At 41.5% G+C, this 25866-nt stretch overlaps 2 protein-coding genes across 3 annotated transcripts; one reads left to right on the top strand and one right to left on the bottom strand.

The window, feature by feature from the left end:
* Positions 1–5208: 5208 nt before the first annotated feature.
* si:ch73-43g23.1 (serine-rich adhesin for platelets) lies at positions 5209–14812 on the bottom strand. The gene is made up of 2 exons (XM_020639392.3): positions 14463–14812; positions 5209–13896 (listed from the first exon to the last, which is right to left on the bottom strand). The coding sequence occupies exon 2, from the start codon at positions 13815–13817 to the stop codon at positions 5718–5720; it is 8100 nt and encodes a 2699-aa protein (XP_020495048.2). The 5' UTR covers positions 13818–13896; positions 14463–14812; the 3' UTR covers positions 5209–5717.
* Positions 14813–17686: 2874 nt separating this feature from the next.
* Positions 17687–24429, top strand: rmnd5b (required for meiotic nuclear division 5 homolog B). Of its 2 annotated transcripts, XM_020639420.3 has the most exons (10): positions 17687–17828; positions 19310–19486; positions 19625–19767; positions 19843–19980; positions 20163–20263; positions 20627–20793; positions 21084–21249; positions 21415–21517; positions 21604–21758; positions 23500–24429. In XM_020639420.3, the coding sequence occupies exons 2-10, from the start codon at positions 19348–19350 to the stop codon at positions 23561–23563; spliced, it is 1176 nt and encodes a 391-aa protein (XP_020495076.1). In that variant the 5' UTR covers positions 17687–17828; positions 19310–19347; the 3' UTR covers positions 23564–24429. The 2 variants fall into 2 exon arrangements, with proteins under 2 accessions (XP_020495076.1, XP_020495077.1); XM_020639421.3 differs by lacking the exon at positions 17687–17828 and having other exon boundaries at positions 17846–19486.
* Positions 24430–25866: the final 1437 nt, after the last annotated feature.

Raw genomic sequence — 25866 nt, 5'->3', positions numbered from 1 at the left:
ACAAACGATCCATTTTTCAGAAAAAACAAACTTTTTCAAAATGCTTCCCCAAATAACTTTGGGATTAAAATCCAAAATTGGTTTCATTTATATAAAGTTAGAACATGGACATTCCACATTGTGGGATTCACAAAATGTTCTACCTGTAAACTTTGATCCACTTAATCAATCATCACTAAACATGATGAATAGAGCTAACAAATATTACATCAGCCTTTGTACCATCCCCTTACTGGAAATTTGTCACTTTCTATCCCTGTTTCTTGAAGCATCTCTGTCACCTGTTTGGTGCTGCCCTTGCATTGACCTGTTGTGACGCTGCATAGTTTCCTGTACTGTACTGCAGGATCTCAAGTCCTCTAAGCATACCATGGATTTTTCAGACCATGTTTGAGATTCCACACACTCCACTTGATGCTAAAGCAGCTATACAGTTAAAGAGACTAATGCATTAAAGTGACTGCTTTCCCTTCTTATGTCTAATAGCTGTTTTATTAACGTCTGCAGTCCGTGAGGCCTAGGCCACCCTGCTGTGACTCATTACTTTCACGTCATGCTTGAAGAATCCAGTGACCCATACACACCAACTCATAACGGACCTAATCACAGAACGAGACCAAAGGTTGATTCCCAGGAGATTCTCTCACTTTAATATCTGCCAGACCTCTCTGAAGTTGGCGGCAGCCTCTGTGTGTAATATCTCTTTCCAAGTTGAGCCAAGAAGCAGTATAGCAAATAGCTGACATGGCTGGTATCAATAAGAGTTGAGACATGTCATCAGCTCTGAGTGATTCAGGATGAAAGCAGTAAAGAGCCTGTCCCTCTCGATAACTCAGTTTTCCCTCACACGCTCTCACTCTCTTCTTCATTCCTTCCATTCCTCATTGATCTGCTACCCAGGTCCTGCGAGGAAGAGGACGACGGCTAAAGTGATCATGCTATGACATCATTATCTGGCTACCTCATCCTAGCTCTGGATAATGCGAGTGTGTTTTTGTGTATGGTGTATGTGCACCCTGGTCTAAGACGAGCAAAGACTCATATTCCAAGTAATAATTTCCTCCCTAGACATGAGGGGTCTGGGACACTAAAGGGACTAGACTAGTCTAGACTGATGATTTCCACTATGAATGAAAACATCTCTTTCTGAGCTTCTTTCAGTCAGTTTATATATATGTTGGTTATAATCTAGAGCTTCTCACTGTGATTAAGCCTTATGCCAATATCAATAATTACAAACACATGTAGTACAGGTGAGTCATGTTGAACTTGATTATTAATGTCTGATGAATATCATTTACAAGTGTTTTGGCTGAAGCAATCTCAGGACATGACGTGCAATCTACTCATACAGACAGGTAGGCACACCACCTGGTGGAGAGAGGGAGGTCTATATGACACACAGAGTCAGATCACGCAGTAACAGTACTTGCAACACGGAGTCATTATTATGGCTTGGTTTGCTAGGCAACAAGGTGAATGCCAAAGGTTTCAGGTGTACAGCGCCATCTCACATAGCGCTCCTTTCTCTTATCACCACTCCCATTGCTTCACTCTTGGGCTGTCACAATCAGCACGCCCATGTAACCTGTGATCCCCCTCATTTCCTGCTGGAGGAAACCCTTTTATGGGCATTAACCTGGGCGTGCAGGTGAGGCATCGCTTGAGATAAACAGGAGTGAATCTTTGCTTACTCTCTTTTGTTAAATGGCCTCTCTATGAGTCTTCTTCCTTTTTATCGAGTGTTATGGTCATAAAGCCACCGTCTGTATTGGGTGGTAGTCAGGCAATCAATGTGTGGTATACAAATGAAGGAAAAGGTGTGTTGGTAGACATCAAACAAGAAAGAAAAGCTGAACACTCTTTGATCTGTTCAGTTATTTTTTTCAAAATGTCAATTTTTCAGACTGACAATTTGCTACTCCTTTTCTTCTTCCAACTGCAAGATATGCAGTGAAATGTTTTCAATGTTTGGAAGATAATAAATCTGAGGGTTGTAAAATGCTAAATGTTTCAGAAAAAAAGCATGATTTTATTAAATAATTGACTTTGTCAATTGTGGGAACTTTTTTTCTTTAATCCTATTTTGTTCCTGTGAAATAAATAGTGGCCAACAACCTATTTCACAGGAAGGAACTGCTTAGTTTCAAGAATTCAAACCCAAGAGTGAAGAGCAGAGTTTTAAATAAGGTATTTGTTAACATGTGGCCCATATTGCTGATTGACCTCTCTCAGGACACAATGGGACCATAAAAGTTTCCACCCAGACAGAAATGACTAATATCAATGTCTGACAGGTATCCGACATCCACCTCATGCTCAGTTTGATTGATACATCGCACACATTCATAGACAGACACAATGACCTGCAAAACACTCTTTTAATTCTCTCTGAGTCATTCTTAGAATTTCACCTTTACAAACTTCTGTCCTCTCATCTGTGCCCACACACTCAGAGGGTACTCACTGGAAAGCGTCAGGAAGCACATGGCACATATTATTCCAAACATACTTATCATCACCTAAAACTCTGTTATCTGTTATCTGGCTGCCAGGCCCAAGCAACCCACTTTATCCACAATCTCGATACCGAAAGACAATGAAGAGAGGACTTTTCCGTTGACCAATCAGCCCCCCCCACACACACACTCACACACACTCACACACACTCACACACACACACACATACACACACACACACACACACACACACCCTAGTGGGTAGACTTCAAACGTGGCATTGGAATCAAACTCACCCACTCATCCCAGGATGCTGCGTGGATGAAGGACTCTTACAGAGAGAGTGTGTGTGTATGTGTGTGTGTGTGTGTGTGTGTGTGTGTTTGCATTGGGGGGGGGGGGTTAGAAAAGTGGTAATTTCATAGAATTATAACAATAACAGAAACACTGGAAAGAGTCAGGAGCCCTCCTAATGATGTCATGCTGTCTGTTTTGTGTGCATATTCGACTGGAATTCAACATAGTCACACACAAGAGGTGGAGGATGTGTCTGGAAAATGTGCATCAATCTTAAATTATTATTATTACGAAGAAGCTCTACTGATATTCTTATTGAATGTTCGCTCGTTAGACCTCAAAAATATTTGAGAGTACAATCAGATTGGAACGATCCAATTGGGAATGTCATTAAAACACACTGATTTTAGACATGGGCTCTTTGGCAGTATGGTCTCACATTGTTTGGAATTTGAGTGAGATCAAGCATTCTGAACAGTAGAGCCAAACTCTGCTGAGACCTATTTGAAGTAGCAGGTTTGCTTTGTTATATACATATATATATAAACGGACAGGTCTTTTATACATCACATCTGTGTGGATTTTGGAACAGGCCCAAGGTGTGTGGAAGGGATGTGTGGTTTGTCTGGAAGTGATTTAAGTGTGCTGGGGGGTTAAACAGATTAGTGTGTGTGTTCAAAAGGTGTGTCTGTAATCATTATTCAGGTTGTAAACAGGATCATGACAATAAACTTCAATGACATTGCAGTCCACTATCTGTGTCAGAAGACAAGAAGAGGAATGTGTCGATTGTTTGAAACTGTAGGCTAACATTGGAGTCATTTTGAATTTGAATTAATTGGTATTCCTGTTTGATATTACTAGTGTTTAACTGCTACATGTGGTTGCTTTGAGTTCTTTTGGCAGCACCCTTTTCCCTCACTTGTGTAACTTGGGATACTGGAAAAGGTTCAGTTTCCTTGTTCAGTAACTTGTTGGCTCTTGTTGGGATTAAATCAGCCTCCTTTTAATTCATAGGACATCACATCCTCCCTTTTTGTATCAAGTGCTGTCGAAGCAGGTCTCCAATGCACAAAATCTACCACATTGATTGCCTTCACACAGCACTTGCCATGTGCTGTCAGTGTTCCCCTCCAGATGTGAACGTACTAACTCTTATGTTTCCTCTTCCAGATGTTTTGTTTAATCATGCACGTGCGCATACATAGTCACTCACAAAGACGCTGAGGCCCCTCACAGCTACTGGTCAGACCTCTCATTAGTTTAACTGTCATCAACATCAAAGAAAAAGAGAGATTTGGTCCTTCTGGACTAACACATAAGGTCCTGGTTTCAGTTTAAAGGGTGAGGTTTTGATTAGGTAGTCATTAACTGTTTTTTACTGTGGCTGGGTCTTCTCACGAGAGGTAAGCATTCAGACATACCTTCATGATGGGACTTCCTGTGCTGCTTTAGTGGTCTGTGGCACCCTCCAGTGGTCACAGTACAACATTGTTTTACACACAAATTTACAGCAGAGAATAGGGGACACATCTTTGTGCTGAAAAATAATGTTTACTAAGTCTAAATATAATAGGGAGTAAAATGATTACTAAAAGGTTGAGAAGTTGGTTTGATTTAACTAAAGCTAGGGTAGGCAATTTATTTTAGAAGCATTTTTGTTAAATTTGATTAAATTCACTCTAACCCTGATTGCGTTTATTGATTTAAAAGCATTGTATGAATAAAATTAGAAAAACGGTTGTTATCTGTGTGTACATGCCTATAATGACTCCTTCAAATCAATGTATTTAGATTCAATCAAATGCTTAGATAGCTAATAATTCTGTCTGCCTAACTGTCTGCCTATCTGCTGGCCTGCTGCTATTGGGATGATTGCTCATAGGCAGTGTTCCACAACAAGCTAACTTAAGTAAGCTAGTCAAACTAGAAATCAGAGAAAGATAGATGGTACTGTTGTGCATGTGGCACTCACTCATGGACATTTCCTGCAATACAAGTCTGGCAGATAATTTTCAGGTGTGGGGATTAGCTTTGGCATTTCTTCATTTGGAAAATTATTTTTTTAACTTACATCTGCCAGTTGCTCTTAAGTTGCTTTCCCCAGCTTCAAAGTTTATTTATATTGTTTCTCACTGTCAATTGAGACCTTACGTATTAACATCTAAAAAACTGCAATGCTTGTGTCAAAGCAGGAGCTGGCCAACAGTTAATGAGGAGCATGGACAATTTCAGTGTAAATGCAACTTGTTTTTACAAAAATACTAAAGATGTTACAAAGTACAATATTATTTCATCTAAGTTCTTGAGAGACTGTTTAACCTAAAAGTACAATGACAGTAGAGTTTTACTCACATAATCTGACTTGTAAACAAATCATGGAATGGTTCATTTATTTTAAAATCTAAATAAAAAGTGATTAGGGCATGGCAAAAAGAGCAATACATGTGAAATATTTGATTTGATTTATTTTTGAAAACATCACCATTCAATATAACAGACACATAATAATAAAATAAATATGAGGTTCTTTTTTAATAGCATTTTCAAGTTTTTGGGAGATATTTGTTGCAAAAATAGACACATCAGTAAATCAGTAAACATGTTGATTTGTTGTGCCTGTGCATTGCATCTGTGTATGATGTTCTTACCCTGTATCAAAAAGGACAACATTGTTATGAATCATTTAAATTAAGGTAATGATCTTAAGAGCACACACAAAGAAAAGGCTAATTCTGTTGACTTTTCAAAAAACATTTACTAAGAATCATTTATATTGCTCTCTTAAAGCAGCCTAGGACAGAACAGGAAGCAGCAAATGATCAACAACCAAACTATTGCTGTCTTCAGTTGCTATGTGAAAACTCAAATAACATTTCAGGCTAACATTAGACAGCCCCTTTATACTCTGTGTATTTAAAACCCAACAGGCTCCAGGAAGGCGACCTCAATCCTCTATTTCAGGATCTTTTCCCCCCCGTTGGGGGTAGGTTAGGGGGATGTTTGTGGTAATAGTCTGGTGGGGTTGTATTGGGGCTTGCATTCATCCCTGTAGGGACATAATACATACTCTCTAGGTAGCTCTGGTCCAGTGGTGGATGGTTCTGGGGCTCTGGCTTGGACCCCTGAGCAGAGAGATTCCTGTAGCTGACCCCAGGTCCACCTGGGTGCATTGTTGCTGCAGCAGAGGGCTCCGGATACCGAGGTGGATGAGGTTCAGTCTGGGGGTGAGCTGGGGGAGGAGGAGCTGCATAGGGCATGTACTGTGGAGCAGGGGCATACATGTTGGGGTTGTGGAGAGATGGGTAGGGAGCTGCTGAGGGAGGATACAGGCCTGAATGTGACATTGCTTGCTGTGGGATGAGCACTTCCACATATTGGCCAGTCTCTGGGTCAAACAACATTTTCCTCAGTGGCTGAACAGGCACCTCAATATAAAAGTACTTCCCTGTTTCAGGATCCAGGAGCACTCTGCGAGGTGCTTGTCCATAAGTGCTCTCTGAGTATAAACTGGAGCTGTCACCCCCGTAGTCAGAGCCATAGGAGGGCCCCAGGCTTTGAGGGCCACAAAGATACTGGGGATCCATAGGTGGAAGGCCAGGAGAGTGGCCATGGACAGGATCACTGTAAGGAGCCCCAGCCATACCGGGAGGCTGTTGCTGGGGGGATCTGTGGACAGGGGCTCTTCGAGGGTCAATGTGCTGAGATGGTTGCAATGTACGTTCCGCAGGGCAAGCATGCATTAGTGAGGGGTGGGGAGGACAGGGAGGAGGATGGTGAAGAGGCTGATACATGACTGGTGGCTGACATGGACCAAGTGGACTTGATTTTGGAGAACCAGGCTGATAGGTCATTGGCTGAGGGTCAGGTCTGCACTGGTGTGAACGGAGAGGGGGCTGAGCAACTGGGTAGGGTAGTGCCTGGCCAGGAGAGTGTGTAGGGGCAGGAGGGGTGAGGTTATGGGGGCTGCGGTGAGGGGGAGTGAGACCAGGGTGGGAAGGGCAGCCAGCAGTGCAGGAGCAGGGAGGAGGGCGGGTGGAGGGTTGGTATCGATTTGTCCTCCTGGTGGTCAGATCTGGGAGCATTAGAGGACTGAAGCTTTCTCTGTCATCGTAACTAGGAGGATCATCTGAGGCATAAAAATGCATTTCTTCTGTCCTGTGTGCGCGCTCATGTGAGAGTGAGCGTCTGTATGTCTGGTGTGTGTATCCTGGCACTTGTGTGGTGGAAAAAGGAGTCAGTTGTTTTGTATTGCTTGAAGCTACAGGCATAGCTTGTTCATGAGCATGTGCCGTTCTGGGTTGTGGTGGTTGGATATCTTGATCCACAACAGCTGGTTGGTTTTGCTGGTTGGCTCCAGCTGGGACAGGTGCAGGGACTTGGTTTGCATGTGGATCAGAAACTGCCTCGGGATCTGAGGTTAAACCTGGGTCAGTGGATGATGTTTGAGCTACCAAGGTTGTGGCTCTTTGCGTATAACTAGAGCTCTGAGGGGGGGCTCTTGGCAGTTGATCTCTGTCAGTAGATGCATCTGTCTCAGATGATGCTGATGACTGATTTGAGAGATTGGTGATGGTGGTGGCCGTTGTTTTGCAAGGTGGAGGTTTGATGCTAGACACTGCAGACACTGCTAGCTTTCTTGTACTGTGTGATGTTGATGTGGCCTCATTTGAGATTTTTCTATAGATTGTGGGTGAGGACACTACTATTGTTTGAGGCCTGTCCTCACCTTGTGGCTTTACATTGGATGTTGTTGCAGATGGTCTCTCTGCATCATTTGGTATTGCTCCAAAATCTGCAGGTTTAAATTTGCAGCTTGGTTTGGGAGGCACAACTGGCTTTTGTGAATTTTTTGCTATTGATTTAACTTCTATGGTTTGAGGTCTGTTGTTTCCTGTAGGATTTGTGGACATATCTTGCTTTTGTGTATCTTTAGACAATGACTTAACCTCGATTGTATGAGGTCTGACTCTCCTTATAGCGGGGGACCTTGGGGGAAAAGTTGGATCAAGTCTTTTCACTGCTTCAAAATCTCCAAGTTCCTTCTGTTTGGTAGGATGCCGTGTTTGCTCATGCATACTCAAAAGCAGAGAAGCACTTTTCTGTTTAGCTGCATCCTTTACTGTAGGCTTCATGCTAACCCCTTCATCTTCTGTGGTCTTTGTTAGGCTGTCCGCATTTTCAGACGCTGCTGAGGGGCCAGACATGTTCGAAGAGGATGAAAAAGTCCTTTCTCTGTGATACTGGATCTGACCTTCATCTGAGGAAGAAGGAGCTTGAAGGGGGATCTCAAGGCAGTTTACATGCTTATGGGGAACTCCTTTACCTCCAGCTGCATTCTCCTTGTCACCTACCACCGCTCCAATGTCTGCTTGGTAGCCTTTTTCCTTTAATAGCATGGAAACTGAGTGACCAGGGGTACTGCTAGGGGTAGCAGGCCCAGGTGAGGGCGAAGCAGCTGGGGCTTGGCTTTTTGTAGAAATATCTTCATGTACTGAAGTTGCAGATGCCTTGGTCTTGCTGGAGCCATCCCTTATCAACACTACAGCAGTGGACACCTCTCTTTCCTTACTGGGCTGTCTGGGGAGACTTCCCAGCATGGGAGGTTTTCTGTCTGTTCTAACAGGTTTGTCCTCATTGGCTGTCACTTTATCCATTATTGTCACAGTCTCTTGTCTCACTGACGCCATATTTTGATCATCTTGACATGGAGTCAAAGTTGCTGTGTCTCTCCTTGAGTAATTCTGTGTGTTTTCATTTGATGACATCTGTGATTCCCTGCTTACCTCCATGGGAAGTTTTGGAGTAGCCTGAGATTTGTCATCAAGGCTCCCTGAGTCTTTCTTGTTGCAAGATATTTTATTTTTCTCATCTTTAGAGCACACAGCCCTATATTCTATTTGCATTGGCTGAGGACGAGACAGAGGATTTCTTCTTCTCTGAAGAGGCAGTGATAAGGTTGAGTCTTTCACTTCCTCTTTATGTTCCATTTTCCTCTGCAACCTGAACTCTTCTTCCCTGTCTTCCCTCCTCTCTGGCTCTGATTCAACCTTTTCCATCCTTTCCTCTTTCACTCTGTCCATTTTCTCCTGATTAAAATGTTGCATCTTTTCTTCATTCGCAGTTGAAGGCACTATAGGACCAGTTGCCTTGAAGGACAGATTATATGTGTTTTTTACAAGCCGCCTCACATCTCTTACTTTGTGAATGGGGACCTTTACTTGATTACTATCATTTTCTTCCTCTACTTTGTCATCAACACCGGCCTCTTTCCTTTCCTCCTTTTTTTGGGAAGATTTATCTGGTGAAGGACCCCTGGGCCTGTCGTCAGCCTCAGGGGTCAGGCAGACATTTAGAGAGGCTTTCTTTTTCTCCATAGCTTTGAGTGTGATCGCCTGTGTGTTTGATGTGTATGCGCCCTTGTCACCCTGTTGCAATTGTTTATGGTCCTCTGTGTTTTCACATTCCTGGTCTCTATTTGTCATCCTGGCCTGCATGCTGGTGGCTCTAGTGACAGAAGAAGCTACTGTATTCCTGGCAGTGGCATTGGCTGACTCACCACTCTCCTTTTCGTCCCATGTTTTACTGTCGTTCAATACTGCAGTTCTTGAATGTTTACTATTAACTTTCACTTCTGACTTACTTTCACATCTTGAGGTCGCATTCCTGCTTTCAGAATCAGCATCTTCACTCTCAGACTGTGAGAAAATCACACTTCTGCTGCTGCAGGATGAACTCGTCCTAATACTTGAAATCTCTCCAAAGCTTTTTGTTGTTTTAGCTTCATCCTTTATTTTTGGTTCTCCTTTCACAGAAAGAATCTCAGATGAAATACTGAAATCTGACTGAAGACTTGAACTCAGAGTAGGTTTTGGGGACTCTTTGAGCGATGATGCTACAGTCTCGGTTGGTGGGCTGTTTTCCTCAAAGGAGGGGCTTATATCTTCACCCACCAGCTCATCCGGTTGTTCATCAACACTTTGCATCTTCTTGGACAACACACTTTTGATAAGACACGTGGCCAACTTGGTTTTAGAACATGACTCATCCAGAGAAGCAGATTTCTGGAGTTTGGAGTTTCTTTCATGTTGTTGATTGGGCTCAGGACTGCATTCAGAAGGGTAGCATTCTTGCATTGCTGCTGGTGTAATATGCTGTCTCATGCATGTCTCACTAGAATGACTCTCTAGAGAGGGGCTTTCAGTCATAATAGGTACCCCAGGACTACTATTTTCACTGCTCTCATCTTGCTTCCCTTCAGCATTATTCTTTCTTTTCAGTTGGATCTGTCTCTTTGGCACTCCTCTTCTCGCCTTCCTAGAGTCTTCTCTTTCCACAGCAACATCTACACACTCAAAGCTGCCCAACTCATTGCGCCTTAATGGATCGAGGCCATCTGAGAAGTATGTATATGGTTCCTGGAAGGAGAGTTCATCATTATCTAGCTTTTGAGCAGAACCCCTGAAGTCAGCATAAGCAAGCCAGGCAGCATTGACCCCAGCTGGGCTCTCCTGTGTAGAAGGTTGAGAAATGTTGGTAGAGGAACGGTGGCTGGAGTTGTACATGTCAAGGTAATCTATGTCAGGGCTTGACAGGCTGCTGAAAGCCACATCTGTTAACCACTTAACTTCATTATCTGCCTCATCAAGCTCACTTCCCATGCTGGAGCTGGAACTCCGGCCGGGCCTGTTTGAAGCCACACGTCCTGGGGTAGTCTTCTTGCTCTGCAGAGCGGAAGGTTGAATCCGTCTGCTAGGTCCAACACTCCTTGGATCTTGTTGGGAAGAAAGCAGACTGTGTTGCTGTTGTCGTCTTGTGGCAAGCAAGCTCTCTGAATAGGATTGCACTGTTGGCAGTCCCTGACGAATCTCTCTGCTTGTGGGAGCTGTTCTGCGTGTCGCAGGCCCTTTTCTATTCCTGGCATTGAATGACAGCTCAGCCTGTTCCCCTCTGTAACTGGCGTCCCACTGCCAACCCTTCCCCTTTTCAAGAACCTGCTCCTCCCTTTTTCGCTCTCTATCCATCTCCCTATCTTTGAGCCTTTCCCTAACAACTTCTCTATCTTCCTCCAGTTGTATTTGCTTCTCCATCTCCAGTGGTGCTCCTAGCCTGACCCAGTGAGCCTGGCTATTATTGTCAATAGGGGCAACATTGGGACTTTCCCTTTTTGTTACCACTTTCTTTAAATTACCACTATTTGAAGATGTAACAGCCTGAGAGGGGCTACAGCTTCTGTTCTGCCAGTGTCTGTATGGTTTTTCAGGGGCTAGGATGTGGACAGGTGTAAACCTGGTGAGTGGGGGAGAGGGAGTTCGCCTTCTGTATTCATGGTGGGCCATGTCCTCTGTTAACCTCAATTTGTTTTCACGTTTTACACGGTTTGAGATCTGTTTTCTTGTGTGCTCAGGTGTACAAGCTGATTTAAATGAGCTGATGCTTTCAGAATTCAGGGTAGTGAATGTAGGCTGTGGGATTTCCAGTCCTTGTAGAGGGGAGTTAGAAGCAGCACTGTGCACAACAGAAATGTTTGGAGTCCCACCTTGAGATATGATCAGATTAGGTGAAGGAGACCTTATTCCAATAGGAAGGTTATAAATTTCTTCTTTCTGAGAAATAGTTTGTTTAACCTCAGAGAGAGGAGGTGTTTCCTCTCTCTCTGAGCTTTGGTGTTTTGGTAAACTATCTATCTTTCCCTCAGCTAAGAAAGGTGAAATAGATTCAGGTGAATGAACAGCAACAACTGGTGACCGGCTTTTGTTTTCAGCCACAACTGATTTTTCTCCGCTGTTCAATGCAAAGAAGGGTGACACACTCTCTTTTTCCGAATGTGTTGTGTAAAGAATTTCTCTAGAATCAGCTGAGGAGGAATTCTCCTCAACATCAGGTATATTTTTTAGAGGAGAGGTGGGCTGTTTATAATGAGGGTTATTCACTGTAGAGAGGTTTGCTGGTGAAAGCTGATGATACTTCAGCTCAGGAGAAGGGGCAACTGGTGATGGATCTCTACTTCTAACCCTGGGGGAAAGACTTTGATACTTGTCAGGTGAGGGGGTTTGAAATCTTGCCTCAGGAGAGGATGTTGAATGCTTTGGCGAAGATGTTTGGTACCTGTGTTGTTGTGTTACTTCAGGCTGCAGGACAGAGCTTGAGAAGCCTGATATATGCGGAGAGTCTTCTGGTGTACCAGTGGGTTCTGCTATACTGCTCAGTAAACTGTTTCTGCTTGTGGTAAGGCTTGCTTCTGGGGACACAAGTGTCCTATCAGGCTCAGGGGTGGAGAGACGCTGGAGTTCCGGAAATAGGGGACTGTCCCTGTCCTCAGGCTGAATGACAGAGTAAGAAATTCCAGTGATATGAGGGGATGAAGTGAGGCTTCTCAATGAGGCCGAACCAAAGTAAGACTCCTGGAGGGGAGAGGCCGATGTTGACTTCGACTCAGAGGAACGCTCTCTCCTACTGAACTCCGGTGAAGATGCTGTAATCTTGATTTCAGGTGAGGGACCAGTATGTCTGAGCTCTATGGGAGAGCAGTTATAAGTAACTTCAGGTGATGGTGATAAACTATAACTTATTATAGGTGAAGACACCTTCGTCTCGATTTCAGAAGGTGTTGAAAGGTGTCTTATTCTATGAGAAGGGCCAGGAGAGGGACTTCTTGATCCAGTCTTAGTTGGAGAAATAACACCAATCAGGCAAGGTGAGGAAGCTGTGTTTCGTACTCCAGATGAGACACTACTCTCCACAAGGTCAGGATATGTTGCTGTAGAAATGATAGGTGAGGGAGGTGTATATTGTGGGGCAGGTGTAGACACAGTACTGATGGGTTCAGTGAATAACCTTGTATCTTGGCACTCAGTAGTCGTGTCTCTTCCTGCAGTGGGAGGATTTGGAATCAGCTCAGGAGTTTGAGAAGAAGCTTCTCTATCTGGGGTAGAGCCTCGGCTGAATAGATCAGGCAAGGAGATCCTCCTTCTTAGCTCTGGAAAAGGAGATGATGCTTGGGTATCAGGGGAGTAGGACCCTTCTCTCTCAGGAGACTGAGCTGATGAAGCTCTTGAAACGGGTGATAACTCTGTACCACTGAAAGAAGGCAAAGGAGATGAAATGGTGGCGCTAGATTTTAAGTCTGATTCTGAAAGATCTGGAGAAAGATCTTTGAATGTGGGCTCAGATGGCTCAGATAAAAGACTTCTGTTTTGACTAAAGTAGTTGCTTTGTGGTTCAGGTGAGACTAGTGCTACTGTGACCTCAGCTAAAGATTGGGGATTTGATGATTCAGAGGATAAGTTGACACAATTTATAGGCAGAGGGGAGGAACTTGAAGATAAACACTGATATGAGGGATTATTGAGGGAACGGGTAATTCTACTTAATTCATCTTCTGAATAAACTTGCCTGGGATTCTGTTGTGATGTTGAATATCTGTTTTCAATTGAGGGAGAAGATGAGGATGATGTACTTCCAACTGGACTAAGTGTGAAGGAGCTGTTATGTCCAGGAGGTGGGGTTCTCTCACCATTGGTGAGAACTTCAGATGATGGGCTAACTGCACTAAGCTTGGGTAAGGGGGATTGGCTTTTTGGTTCTAAATTTGGGTTACTGTCCACAGAAACTTCTGGATACCCAGAGTTCAGACCTGGGCCCTCTGTCTCTGTCTTTTGCAAAGACTCACTCTGCAAAGTGGGGCTGTAAATCCTTTCTCCTGAATCTTCAAAGCCTTCCTCTCCTTCACTGGAGCCGTGTGCAGTGTGATAAGAACCTGACGAGTCGTTCAGATCATCCACCAGGGGTGATGCAGCAGCTGTCCCCTCCACCTCCCTCTGAGGAGGGACAAGAGGCACTACAGCAGGGTTGCTTGAAAGAGAGGGTGGCTCACAGTCGTCTCCAAAAATGTCACACAGGCAGGTGGTCTCTGAAATGACACTGCTTTGATTTGGGACGTTAATGATGTCAAAGATTTCAACGTGGTTAGGGGTACCGTCACGGTGACACAAGGACAAAGTACGGGGCGCAGTGCGCAGGAAGGAGTAGCTGTCCCCCTGGAGAGTCCAGCTGTCCATCGCTTGTCCACCAGCTCCAAGTTATCACCGTGGCCGATCCAGTCTGCTCTTCTAGTCTGCTCTGGGCTCTGTTCCTGGACTGGAAAAAGATATGTTCACCTAGAGTGTGTGTAGCTTAGTCATTTATATAATCAGTAACAGTGATAATATCACTACAAGTCAAAACTTGAGTAAAAGCACATGTAAATGTTAAACATTTTGAATTTTTTTCTGGGTTGTTCGCTTTCCAATAACAAATTTAGCTTAAATCATCAAGTATTTGGGAATACCTACAGTTCAAAGAGTAACTGTAAACCTCCAAAAGGTCTTCAGAACATTGATATAACTATGTTACTATGCCTTAAAAGGCAGGAGCTAGCAATTTGAAAGGGAATATACCAAATATACTTAGTATTAGTACTCAAAATGCACTGTACCTACACATGTGATCTCATCAATTTATGTGATGTGCAACTTCTTTTGAATGTCACTAAGATTTTTTAAATCTAACATATATCCAAAGTGACAATTTATCTAGATTATCTTTAACAACCACATACCCTGATCTGAACTTTACCAATAGCATAACCTTGGGTTAGAACTGACTAAAGAAAGACAGTCTGCTTCTTGTGCTAATACAGAAAGACAGAATGATTGGTACTGTACCTTTGGCCGATAGTGGGGCTTTCCTAAGGGCATTGAGTTCCTCTAGGTTGCAATATCTGCTCCTCATTCAGGGAACTGTCTCTTAACTCCACAGCTGAATCCAGGACTGAGCAACTTAACTCACTCAAACAGTGCAGCAGCTCTGGCTGGACAACTTCAGAATGCAAAAGACAGTGCCATGTACCTCACTTGAATAGAAAAAGCAAAGAGAGGCATCTCGCTTAGGCCCATTTCATCCTCCAATGCTCCCATCTCTATTTCTGCCCCTCCCTTCTGAGCTGGGCTTAGGGAAAATGCTTACCGAGTCTAGCCTGAATCTTTTTTCTTCTCCAGACAAGAGTTTGACTGGACATTGGCTATCCTGTGTGTGCTGGGCTGGTGAGCAGCGATGGGGGTGGGTGGGCGGGTGGGTTTATAGTTAGCAGCAGGTGCTGGTCCAGCCAGGATAGATGAGTGCGCCAGGAATCTGACACTTACAGCAAGCTCAGTCACAGGGCACCTCTATATTTAGACCCATACTATCAAGGCCAGATAGCCATAGCTCTAGCTTTTTGCCTGGGCCTGGTGGGTAAAGAAAGGGAAAATACCCAGCTCTAAGAATAGTCCACACATGGCCACTGATATTTTTGTGTTTAAATTTTAATTACTCTGGTTTATTTATTTGTGTATGTGTATGTATACTGTTTACGTTAATACGTTTTGACGCAAAGGTGTAGCTGAAGAACAACAGGTCAAAGGTTGACACAGACCATCCGACTTTGACAGCTAATATGCAGAGCTCCTGTGCTTGCATGGGAGCTGGTATAACTTTCATAAGTGAGGTTTAAAGTCACTTCTTCTTTCTTTTCTTTAATGTTTGGATATTTTAGCTTCACAGACTACAGGTAAAAAGGAAAGAAAAAAGCTTCCCTATCAAATGGCAAAAATAAGAACAATACTACAAGGATGGTGATCATGTTATTTTACTGAACTAATTATTTGTGTGATTATAACAGTGCCCTTTAGCCACGTTGAGGCTGTCTGGGTATGTCTGATTGTAGTGAGTTTTTAGATAAACCCTCTGTCCCTCACCTAATACCTCATGGGATTACCATTCATGCTCAGTGATTAAATATTTCAGAGCAAGCCGTTGGAAAATCTTTGATTGCATTCCAGACTGAAAGTTGCACAAGGCTGTGACTAAGGATTTATTATACTGTAATTTCATATGAAAAGGTTGAAAGATCACTCGTCACTGTCAACAATCTCTAAGATAGGTTCCATAACAATTACCTCTATTTGCTGCATTTACATTACATTACATTACAAGTGCAATGTAAATGGCTAGCTAGACACTGAGTCCTTACCTTGGTGGAGTTTTGCATTATGACTCATTTCACAGAGTTATAAAAGCTATACTTTAATAAACCATGAACTCAGTATAAACTCATAGCATTAATATACTCAAGAGACCCTTTCAATATGCGCCTAAATGATTTCATGTTTCACTTGAGGCTCTGATGGCATAACAAACATGAATTATTCCTCTGAACAGTTATTAACGATCTATAATTAGGACTTATTGGTAGTATAGCTACATGATTTCATTATGTGGTTAAAAATAAACAATAAAATGACTTAAAGAAAAACCTGATATTTAAGGAGAATAAGGTTGGGAAAGGTTGTGCAGCATAATTAAATGCAAATATATAAGTGGTAGGCTGGTAGGAGATAGTTTGAGCTGAAGTGTAGGGAGATTGAATAAATTGAGGAGGAGGACTCAGAGGGAAAGAATGATGAGCACCTCAGCAATGGGGAGCTTTAGTCCACATCACTGATAGATTAGTCAGCCTGCGCAAATCCAAAGACCTCACCCACCCTAACCACCAGCAATGCAACACACATTTCAGCGTAAGCAGTGCAAGATAAATGTTGCATGGATTTAAGTGTTCAAAAGTATTAAACCTTCTGAGACAAGAAGCTTGGTAGAGATGCTGATGTTCACTGTCCCCATGCAGAGCACAGGTAAATGTTGTCTTGCAAAGAATCTCCTTCTATGTGATAAAAAAAATACATGACTTACCATGTCACATGGAGAGACCAGTTTCACGATGTTGACGTGCTGGTTATTATGGCAAACAGTAAAAATATGTAATCACATTACAAATACATGTTTTTTTTTTAATCTGACCTAGTTGCTCTCTCAGGTTGTGTTTGAGTATTAAGTGGCCACGCTCTATACAAGTTGAAGGTCTTATATTACTGCATTTTTTTGTTAGTTATGAGTAGAAACACGATTAAGATACCTAAGGTAGGCTATGTTTATCACGGGCTACTTTATACTTAGGCTTAAAATTTCATCTGAAAATATCCACTACTAACTCTGGACTGACCTACTTACAAGTTGCTTTGTAGATGATAAAGACTTAGCATACAAAACATGACCGACTAAAACATTGTGTTTCACACGTAAAATAGTTAACATTAGCTTTGATTGATTAAGTTTATTTCAGACATATCAAATAAAATCAAACATATCAGAAATACAAAACAAAATGAAAAGCACAAAAATACAAAAAACAAAAAACAATGTTCAAATTATTTAGCAAAAAAAGGAAAAAGAAAAAGCAAATTACATATATTCAATTGATATGCCTGAAAAGGAGCAGGAAGAAGTATAAAACTTATTTAATCCTACCCCTTTTCCACAGTTCAATAATTAATATTTATTAAATTAAATTAACTTCCTGTGTTCCTTATAATCTAATCTATCTATATACAATTTGCTATACTATATTTATGATATTATATTTGATATTTACAATCCAATGATTTTCCATACATATATACAACTTGATATACTATGACTTTTTTTTAAATAATTTGTATATTATACAATCCATATATCTATATCTATACATATCTATTTGTACAATTTGATGTACTATATTTACATTTTATATATTTATACAATCCTTATATCTATAAAGTTTGGTACAGTATGTTTACAATTATACATTTGATACAATCTATATCTATATATACAATTTGATATAGGCTACTATATGTACAATTTACATATATATAATACACATTAACATACACCTGTGTATACAGTAATTAAGACATTACGTTTTGTTTACACTCTCTTCCCACCAGAAAGTATGACATATGACAGCATGCTCATGACAAAAGTGTGATTTACTAAATGAATCTGATGTGATCATACTGGAGAGCTGTCTGTCTTACAGCAGGGCAGAAAGCTTTTATTTTGAAATATCAACGCACAATGCGACACAGGAAGCTCCGCATTACGACTGCTGCTCAAGTGTTGCCATAACAGGCAAGCGGCTAACGCTAATGTTTGCTAACTAATTAGCAGAATAGGTGAGTGGTATTTGTTTAAACATTTCATACATTTACGTCAAATGGTGAAAGCTGCCGGGCGTGTTAAAACAACAACAAAATGGTGATGGCAAGCGGGTTGTCACTCTTTTCTATAATTATTTGGGCCTTGTCAGTCAGCTACTGCCCAAAACCTACCAGCTAGTCGAGCAGCTGCTAGCCTTTGTAGCTAGCCAGCGACTGTCATAGCGTTTGTTTATGTTAGCTGTTCGACAGCTGGTGTTATATTTATAAATTACATAATCTAATTAAACTGCGTAATTAATAGCGTGCGGCTATTACAATGTGCATTATCTTTATTCAGTAGACTTAAAAGCGTTTGGTTATTTGTATTAAAATGTTAGCTGTGTTACGGTCTCTGTTAGCTGACTGAGTCAACTCTGAAGCGCTGAGTTTATACGAATTGTATTTACAACACGAGATTAGGTGTTTCTGTGATCACACCAGTGGCTATATAAAGTCTTAGATTAACATAATGTTTATTTACCTGATGATTACCTTGATTTTAGAGACGGTAGTGGAGAAACACGGAGGTAAACAGCAGGCCACAGAGAACACAGTGTCCCTGCCTTTCGTGTCGTCCAGGCCTTGTTAGTTGTTAGCAGTGTTACAGCAGGCCAAACTTTTAATCTGGGCGGTGTTGTGTTGTGTTTTCTCTCTTCATGACACCTTTTCTTTCAGCTGTTAAAGGTCATTTTTAACATTGCACCTTAGACCTTGGGTTGTCTCGTTCAAGAAACATCTGTATCTGTATCATGAGTGTCAATATTAAATCAGTTCAACCAAACCCTGCAGGACACTGATTTGTGACCATGATGTAAGAGGATCCGACTTTGTCATTAGGTCCTCAGTCTATTTTTACTTTTTTTTTGGGGTGATTATATTGCTGCAAACTACAGACTTAATAAAAGAAACATTAGGTGGTTAAGTCTGACATTTCTATTAGATGGGCTTATGTAAGTAGTTGAAGATTTTGAGGTTCTTTTAAATTATTTGTCACATAGAGGGCCCAGAAATGTGTTTTTCTAGTACTTAGTGACTATTTCATGTAGAAAAATAATTTGTTATGTTAACAAATGAGAGGAATCGACCGACCAACAATATAATTTGACATCTAACTATTTAAAATAAAGTTTTCTTTTATTAACTTTGTGGGCGAAATTGACTTACTACTTCCAGCTGGTCAATTTTAAGAAAATTAAAATCTTTCAGTTTCAAGCTGTTTGTCAGACAAACCAAACAAAAGGAAGAAATGGCAAAGGGGCTAAATGTAACTACAATCAGCATTAAACATTATTTAAAAAATACAACTAATTGTTTTTTCCCAACAAATTTTAAACCCCTTTTAAACCCTTTTATTTGGTATGGATTTTTGCCTCAGAAAAGAAGTATATCTTTGGCCATTTAACAGTTTCGGGATTAGATCTTTTTCCTTCTTGTTGTGTTTTCTCTTTCATGTCTAGGTGTTGTTGTTGTGTGCGTGAGTGTTCCAGTCTGAATCATGGAACAGTGTGCATGTGTTGAGCGGGAGCTGGAGAAAGTGCTCCATCGTTTTGTAATATACGGCCACCAGTCTGAGGAGAGGCTAGACGAACTCCTGCGCAGTGTTTGTGAGATACGAGGACAGCTAGTTGCTTTCGGTAAGGCTACCTGACACATTGATATCATATTTGGGTGGTAAAATTATTTATTCTCATTTTATTGTGGTTAACATTTTCTTTAGACATAGAAGTTGTGCTTTGTAATTGATTTAGTAGAATCTTTTTTCTCTTCTTTAGGAGTACAAGATGCAGACTTATCAGTGCTATCTCAGACTATGGCACAGTGTTGTAAGAATATCAAAGAAACAGTGCAGATGTTAGCCTCCCGACACAAGGACATCCATGGCAGCGTGTCAAAAGTTGGCAAAGCCATTGACCGGGTAAGGACAGTTGACCACTTTACTTATCATTTATCATTCATACCATGTGCTAACTTTTGATATTTTTCTCTGCAGAATTTTGATGCAGAAATCAGTGCTGTGGTCGCAGAGACGGTGTGGGACACACCAGAGAGACAGAAATACCTGAGTGAAACCATTGTGGAGCACCTGTACAGACAAGGGATGCTCAGTGTAGCAGAGGATCTCTGTCAGGTAGACGACTTCAACACCTGGTTTAAACATAACCAAAATTGGCATTAAGATAAATTCTGTTTTGAAATGTTGAAATGCAGAACAATTAATGCAACTTTTCTGATTTTCAAACATTATACTTTTTTCTGTCTAATTAATATTGCAAGTCCTGATCATTTAAAATGCCCCTGTCTGTTTTCTAGGAGTCTGGTGTAGTTATAGATATGAGCATGAAGCAGCCTTTCCTGGAGCTCAACAGAATCCTTGAAGCACTGAGGATGCAGGACCTCAGGCCAGCACTAGAGTATGCTTCCTTTTTCTTCTTAGCATTACCTTGGAATAGACTGTCATTATCTCATTAGGAAGAATAAAATAGCTTGACTTTTTACACACATTGGCACAGATAAATATATACTTTAAGTGAAGATAAACATTCACCATCATAAAGTTACTGTGTCAATGTTCTAAAAAGCCTGGCAAACTCCTCTAACTTTGGGGACTCTCAGGCATCATCGTAGAAGTTACCTCTTCTATAAAAACCAAAATAGCTGAGGCATTTGAATTGAGAAATTACACATTTCCCACTACTTACACCCACAAGCTCTTGATCTTATTATGTCTATTTCAACATAGTTAACTGTACTTATTTACTTCTGTTATGTCTTAGGTGGGCGGTGACGAATCGGCAGCGGCTTTTGGACCTGAACAGCAGTCTAGAATTCAAGTTGCACCGCTTGTACTTCATCTCCCTGCTCGGTGGCGGAATCAGCAACCAAATGGAGGCCCTGCAGTACGCCAGGCACTTCCAGCCATTCGCCTCCCAGCATCAGAGAGGTACACAATATACTGTAAAAAAAACAAAAAAACAAAAAACACAATATATATATATATTGTGGTGTTTCAGATACAAGCACACAGGGATGCTAAACCTGAGATGTGTTTAAATTGTGTTTCTTAAACCTGATATTCTTTGGGCCCTTTCTACAGCCCATACAACACTTGGCTTTATATAAAAGCAATCAAGTAGGAATGGAATATTCATTACGCAAATGCATGGTTATTGAGCCCAAAAAATAGTTTTTTGGGGGTAATATTTCAACACCTGTACTTTTTTGTCTCTCTAGATATTCAGATCTTGATGGGCAGTCTTGTGTACCTGCGTCATGGCATCGATAACTCTCCGTATCGCAGTCTGCTGGAGACGAATCAGTGGGCAGAGATCTGTAACATCTTCACCAGGGATGCCTGTGCTTTACTTGGCCTTTCTGTAGAGTCTCCACTCAGTGTTAGGTTAGAACACCATGTACATCACAGCACACATCCCCTTTGATTTCCTTTGAAACTCTTTACATTTATACCAGAATTGATCATGAAGTACAAACAGTAATGCATAAGTTTCAAGCCTGTGTTCTTGATTCAAAGGTGATCAATGCTGCTGTGTCTATTTCTCTGCAGTTTTGCATCGGGCTGTATGGCCTTGCCAGTGCTGATGAACATCAAGCAGGTTATCGAGCAGAGACAGTGCAGTGGAGTCTGGACGCACAAAGACGAGCTGCCTGTAAGGCCATCTGAAAGTCCAAAATTGCTCTAACACTTCTTATCTGTCTCTTCTGCCATTTAATTGACTCCTGTCTGGTTATTCAGATCGAAATTGACCTCGGGAAGAAGTGCTGGTACCACTCTGTGTTCGCCTGCCCGATCCTCAGACAGCAGACCTCAGAGAGTAATCCTCCCATGAAGCTAATCTGCGGACACGTCATCTCCAGAGATGCCCTCAACAAGCTGACTAATGCTGGGAAGTAAGTCAGCAATATAGCCTCAAATATTAATGATGATCATAATAATGGGAATGTGAAAATCATGGATCACATTTAAGTGTCAAAATCTAAATCATTATACATAAAAAAAAAAGATGTAAATGACAATACACTAATATCGAAAGTCAGCAGCCAAATTAGCATTTTAACCAAGATCTACGTAGATTGTAAAAAAGAGTCTAGAATGCAAACACGGAAGTTTGAAATGTTTACTGAAGTGAAATTAAATTAAGAAACAAATTGAAAAACAAATAATTAAGGTAAAGAGCCCCCTTTTATTAAAAGTGGTTTCATGCATTAAACTATTGAAGCACACAAAGTTACTGTGGACACTCAGACTTTCCAATGCCTTTTTAAGGTTGTAGACATACACAGATCAATCATAACATTATGACCACTGAGAGGTGAAGTGGATAACCATGTAATCTTATCACACTAGCACCTGTCAGTCGGTGGGATAACTTATACAGCAAGTAAACATTTTTTCCTTTAGGTTGATGTGTTTGAAGCAGGACAAAGTGGGCAAGGGTAAAGATGTGTGCAACCTTTATGGGCCAAATTGTTATGGCTAGACAACTGTGTCTGAACATCTCAGAATGTGCAGCTCTTGTGGAGTGTACCTGGTCTGCAGTGGTCAGTACCTACTAAAAGTGGTCTAAGGAAGTTCTAAAATGAAACAGTGACAGTGTTAGGGGCGCCCAAGGCTCATTGATACGGGTCGGGAACAAAGGCTGGCCTGTGTGGTCAGATCCAACAGAAGAGCTACTGAAGCTCAAATTGCTGTAAATGCTGGTTCTGAAAGAAAGGTGTCAGAACACACAGTGCATCACAGTTTGTTGTTAAAGTCGCTGAATACCTGCATACCACTCAGGGCGCCCATGCAGACCCCTGTCCACTGCTAAAAGCGCCTACAATGGTCTTGTGAGCATCAGAAATGGACTGCAAAGCAATGGATGAAGGTGGCCTGTTGGAACACAACAATAAGTTCAAGGTGCCAATAGAGCATCTGTGGGATGTGCTGGACAACCAAGTATGATCCACAGAGGCTTCACGTCACAATCACAGGTCTAAAAAGTTTCTAAGACCTGACTTCTTGGTGCCAGATACCACAGCACACCTTCAGAAGTCTAGTGGAGTCCATGTCTGGTCAGTTCAGGGCCGAACATCCTTGAATTGACGAGATAGGCGCCTACACATTATTAGACAGGTGGTCATAATGTTATGGCTGATCGATGTAAGCACCAACTTTACAAACATGCTCCACTCCTCAGTAGCTGCCCTGAGAAGGGCCTCTATGCTATGACAGTTCCATACAACTCCTTAATTAGTGCTTTACATAAATCCATAGTAGCAGCTACCTTCACTTGTCAGTACTCGGAGGATCAAGTCAAAATGTTCTAGCAGCGTCCTCCTACAAGCTAGTTAGCCCTAACCCTAACCTCTATGATAGCTTGGATTTCAGCTCAATAAATGCCTTCAACGTTGCAAATCAACTGGATAACCCTCTTTTGGGGGTATCTCATAGCTGACTGTTTATACTTTTAGCAAACAGGGTGAGGAGGGATTGCCTGTGACCTGTCTCTAATTATTTGTCATTGTGATTAATAAATGGGTAAAGTTTGACCGATTTAGTTTTTCTGTTTTGGTCCAACTGAGGTACTCAAGAACTCATGCCCCCTCATAACATCCCGTTCCCTGTTCCCCTCCCTATTCTCGTCCTCAGGTTGAAATGTCCATACTGCCCCATGGAGCAGAATCCATCACATGCCAAGCAGATCTACTTTTGATATCGCACACTCTCCTCCTGAGTAAGGATGAAGTTCCCTGGAGCTCTTTGCTTTTCCAGGACCATTTGCTCTGGCCCTTTTTCTTCTGTCCCTGGCCTCTTGGCCTATTTCTGTAAGCATTAAGGTTTTATCCCAGTGCTCCTCTGGACAGCCTTGGCCACCCTTTAAACCCACCTTGGACCATCCAACTTTGCGTAGTATACAGAGAGAGTCCAGCGGGGAAGGTCCAACTACAACATTGTAGTAGAGTGAGGAGTGTGTCAGTAATGAGAACCGCCTCACAAAGATGCACCACTGAAAAAGGATCATTCATTGAAAGTCATTTGCAAATGCCTGGAAAGTTATAGGCTTATCTTTTTAAGGTGTGTTCTACTTTGTGTTTGTTTTCTTTGCTTTAGCGACTGTTTGAGTTGAATGACTGCTTCCTTTTTTTCTTTTGTTTTTGTGACAGAAGCAGTTGAATGGTTATGGATGGGTGAGTGTGGGTATGAATGGCATAGATCAGCGGTTTCTGATTTCAGAAGGTAATAAACTTCTATTTAACACAAGGAAAACTACAGAGAACAAATGGTGTTGAAGCTGTATTATTTGCAGGTAAAGGGACATGTGGAGGTCTATCTTGAATTGAGCTCTATTGTGACCCTGGTTACTTAATGTTATAAAGGCCTCACGTAGCTTGAAACTCACTGATGGAGGATGTTGAATAGTAGAAAAATTCACTCATCAAAGGTGGAACAGCTTTTTTTCTTTTTGGACTGACTGCACCAGCAAGATTTTCCTCATTGTAGATGCCATTTGTCTTGTTCCATGTATGTATTTAACAATGACTAAAAGGAAACAAAAAATATATACTACTGTGAAATGTGCTTTGTTTCTACTTTTCATTGCAACTGCCACATGTAAAATAGTCAATTAAACTCAACAGCAAAATACATTTATCAACCCCACTGCGTAACTTTCGCAATTAACGACACGACAGGTAACGACTCTGTTGTGCGATCACGTCACACTGCCCCGCCTTGTGTACCCTAAGCTTGCACACCATGTGATTTGGAGATGTAAAGTGGTGTGATGGTAGCCGTATGGTCTGACTTGCAGTGGCTGTAGGCTTGTGATTCAGCTTTACTCGTCGTGGGTGGGGACGTCCTATTATCATTGTGGCTGTTGTTTACTAATATACTTAGAAAATGCCTCTGCTGCGTAGGTTTTTGCTTTTATTTGAGAGCGAGTCAGAAAAGAAACATAGAAATCCATACATTTCCTCAGGGCTCATTGTTACAGTTCATACCACACTTTGCAGTTAGTATTAAAGGTGTAGATTTATTTAAGGAACACAATAAAACAAAGATTACACAGATTTTACTATAAAGGCTGATAGTTTGGGTGTTACAGGACTTTGTATATATTATTCAACTGGTGATGTGTATGCATACACTTGGGTAAAGCGTGTCACAACGTCTAAGGCATTTGTCTGTAGAATACTTGTAGTGCAAGTTCCTGTTGTCCTCTTTACAATCGTGATGTCAACTCACACTCTAGTGAGGCTCATTTGTTCAGCAGTGCACCAGCATAGCTCACACAGACGATGCAACTTCACAATAGGTTTAAGTTCAGAGTTTAGCAAAAGCCTTTTATCTTGGTTTCATTTGGAATGCGTTAAAGCACATGTTTTGTGTGGACTTTCACTGAATTTCCTCTGTTTTTCCTTCTTTCTTTGACAATCATTCATCGCTTCTTCGAGTGAGTGTTCCTTCAGATAGACCGCTAGCGCTTCATACTTCTGGCATTCATTTTGTTGAATGTTTTTTTTTTTTTTCTTTCTGTTTTTGTGTGTGCAACTTTTATTGTAAATATTTATCCTCTAACATGTTTCATATACTTGCATCTGAAATTAAAATAAAAGTTTATACTCCAAGGGGATATTGGAGGTGTGTACTGGCATTTGGTGGTGGCCTGCTATGACCATAACTAAGTGACCTGCTCCGTTGTGGGTGAAGAGCTGCCCAGCTCTCCTTTCATCACCACTTGGTGGCACTATTGCTGTATTTTTCACACTCTGACCTAATAGCCTTAATGTCTAGTAGATATCAGGCCAAAGGGTTTGAATTTGAATGATTTAAAAATGGACATTTGCCACATTTTGTAATACCTGACTTCAATAACCACTAAATTGGATAAGCATGTTGATTTATCAGATAAACTGCACTGATGGTATTTTGCACTGCATCCCTCCTACATAGTGAAAGATAATGTGAGGTTTTCTCATCCCACTTCTGAGGACTTGGGGGGCGTGTAAAGCAGGG

Source organism: Labrus bergylta, chromosome 9, assembly GCF_963930695.1.
Source record: "Labrus bergylta chromosome 9, fLabBer1.1, whole genome shotgun sequence".
NCBI lineage: Eukaryota > Metazoa > Chordata > Actinopteri > Labriformes > Labridae > Labrus > Labrus bergylta.
This window is presented reverse-complemented; position numbering and strand designations above follow the sequence as displayed.

What these genes read in the sequence shown, in the direction of transcription:
- si:ch73-43g23.1 (XM_020639392.3), bottom strand. Translation starts at nt 13,817, where the DNA reads ATGGACAGCTGGACTCTCCAGGGGGACAGCTACTCCTTCCTGCGCACT.
- rmnd5b (XM_020639420.3), top strand. Translation starts at nt 19,348, where the DNA reads ATGGAACAGTGTGCATGTGTTGAGCGGGAGCTGGAGAAAGTGCTCCAT. An exon ending in TAGCAGAGGATCTCTGTCAG is followed by an intron (nt 19,981 to 20,162) that starts GTAGACGACTTC and finishes TCTGTTTTCTAG; the next exon opens with GAGTCTGGTGTAGTTATAGA. An exon ending in CGCACAAAGACGAGCTGCCT is followed by an intron (nt 21,518 to 21,603) that starts GTAAGGCCATCT and finishes CTGGTTATTCAG; the next exon opens with ATCGAAATTGACCTCGGGAA.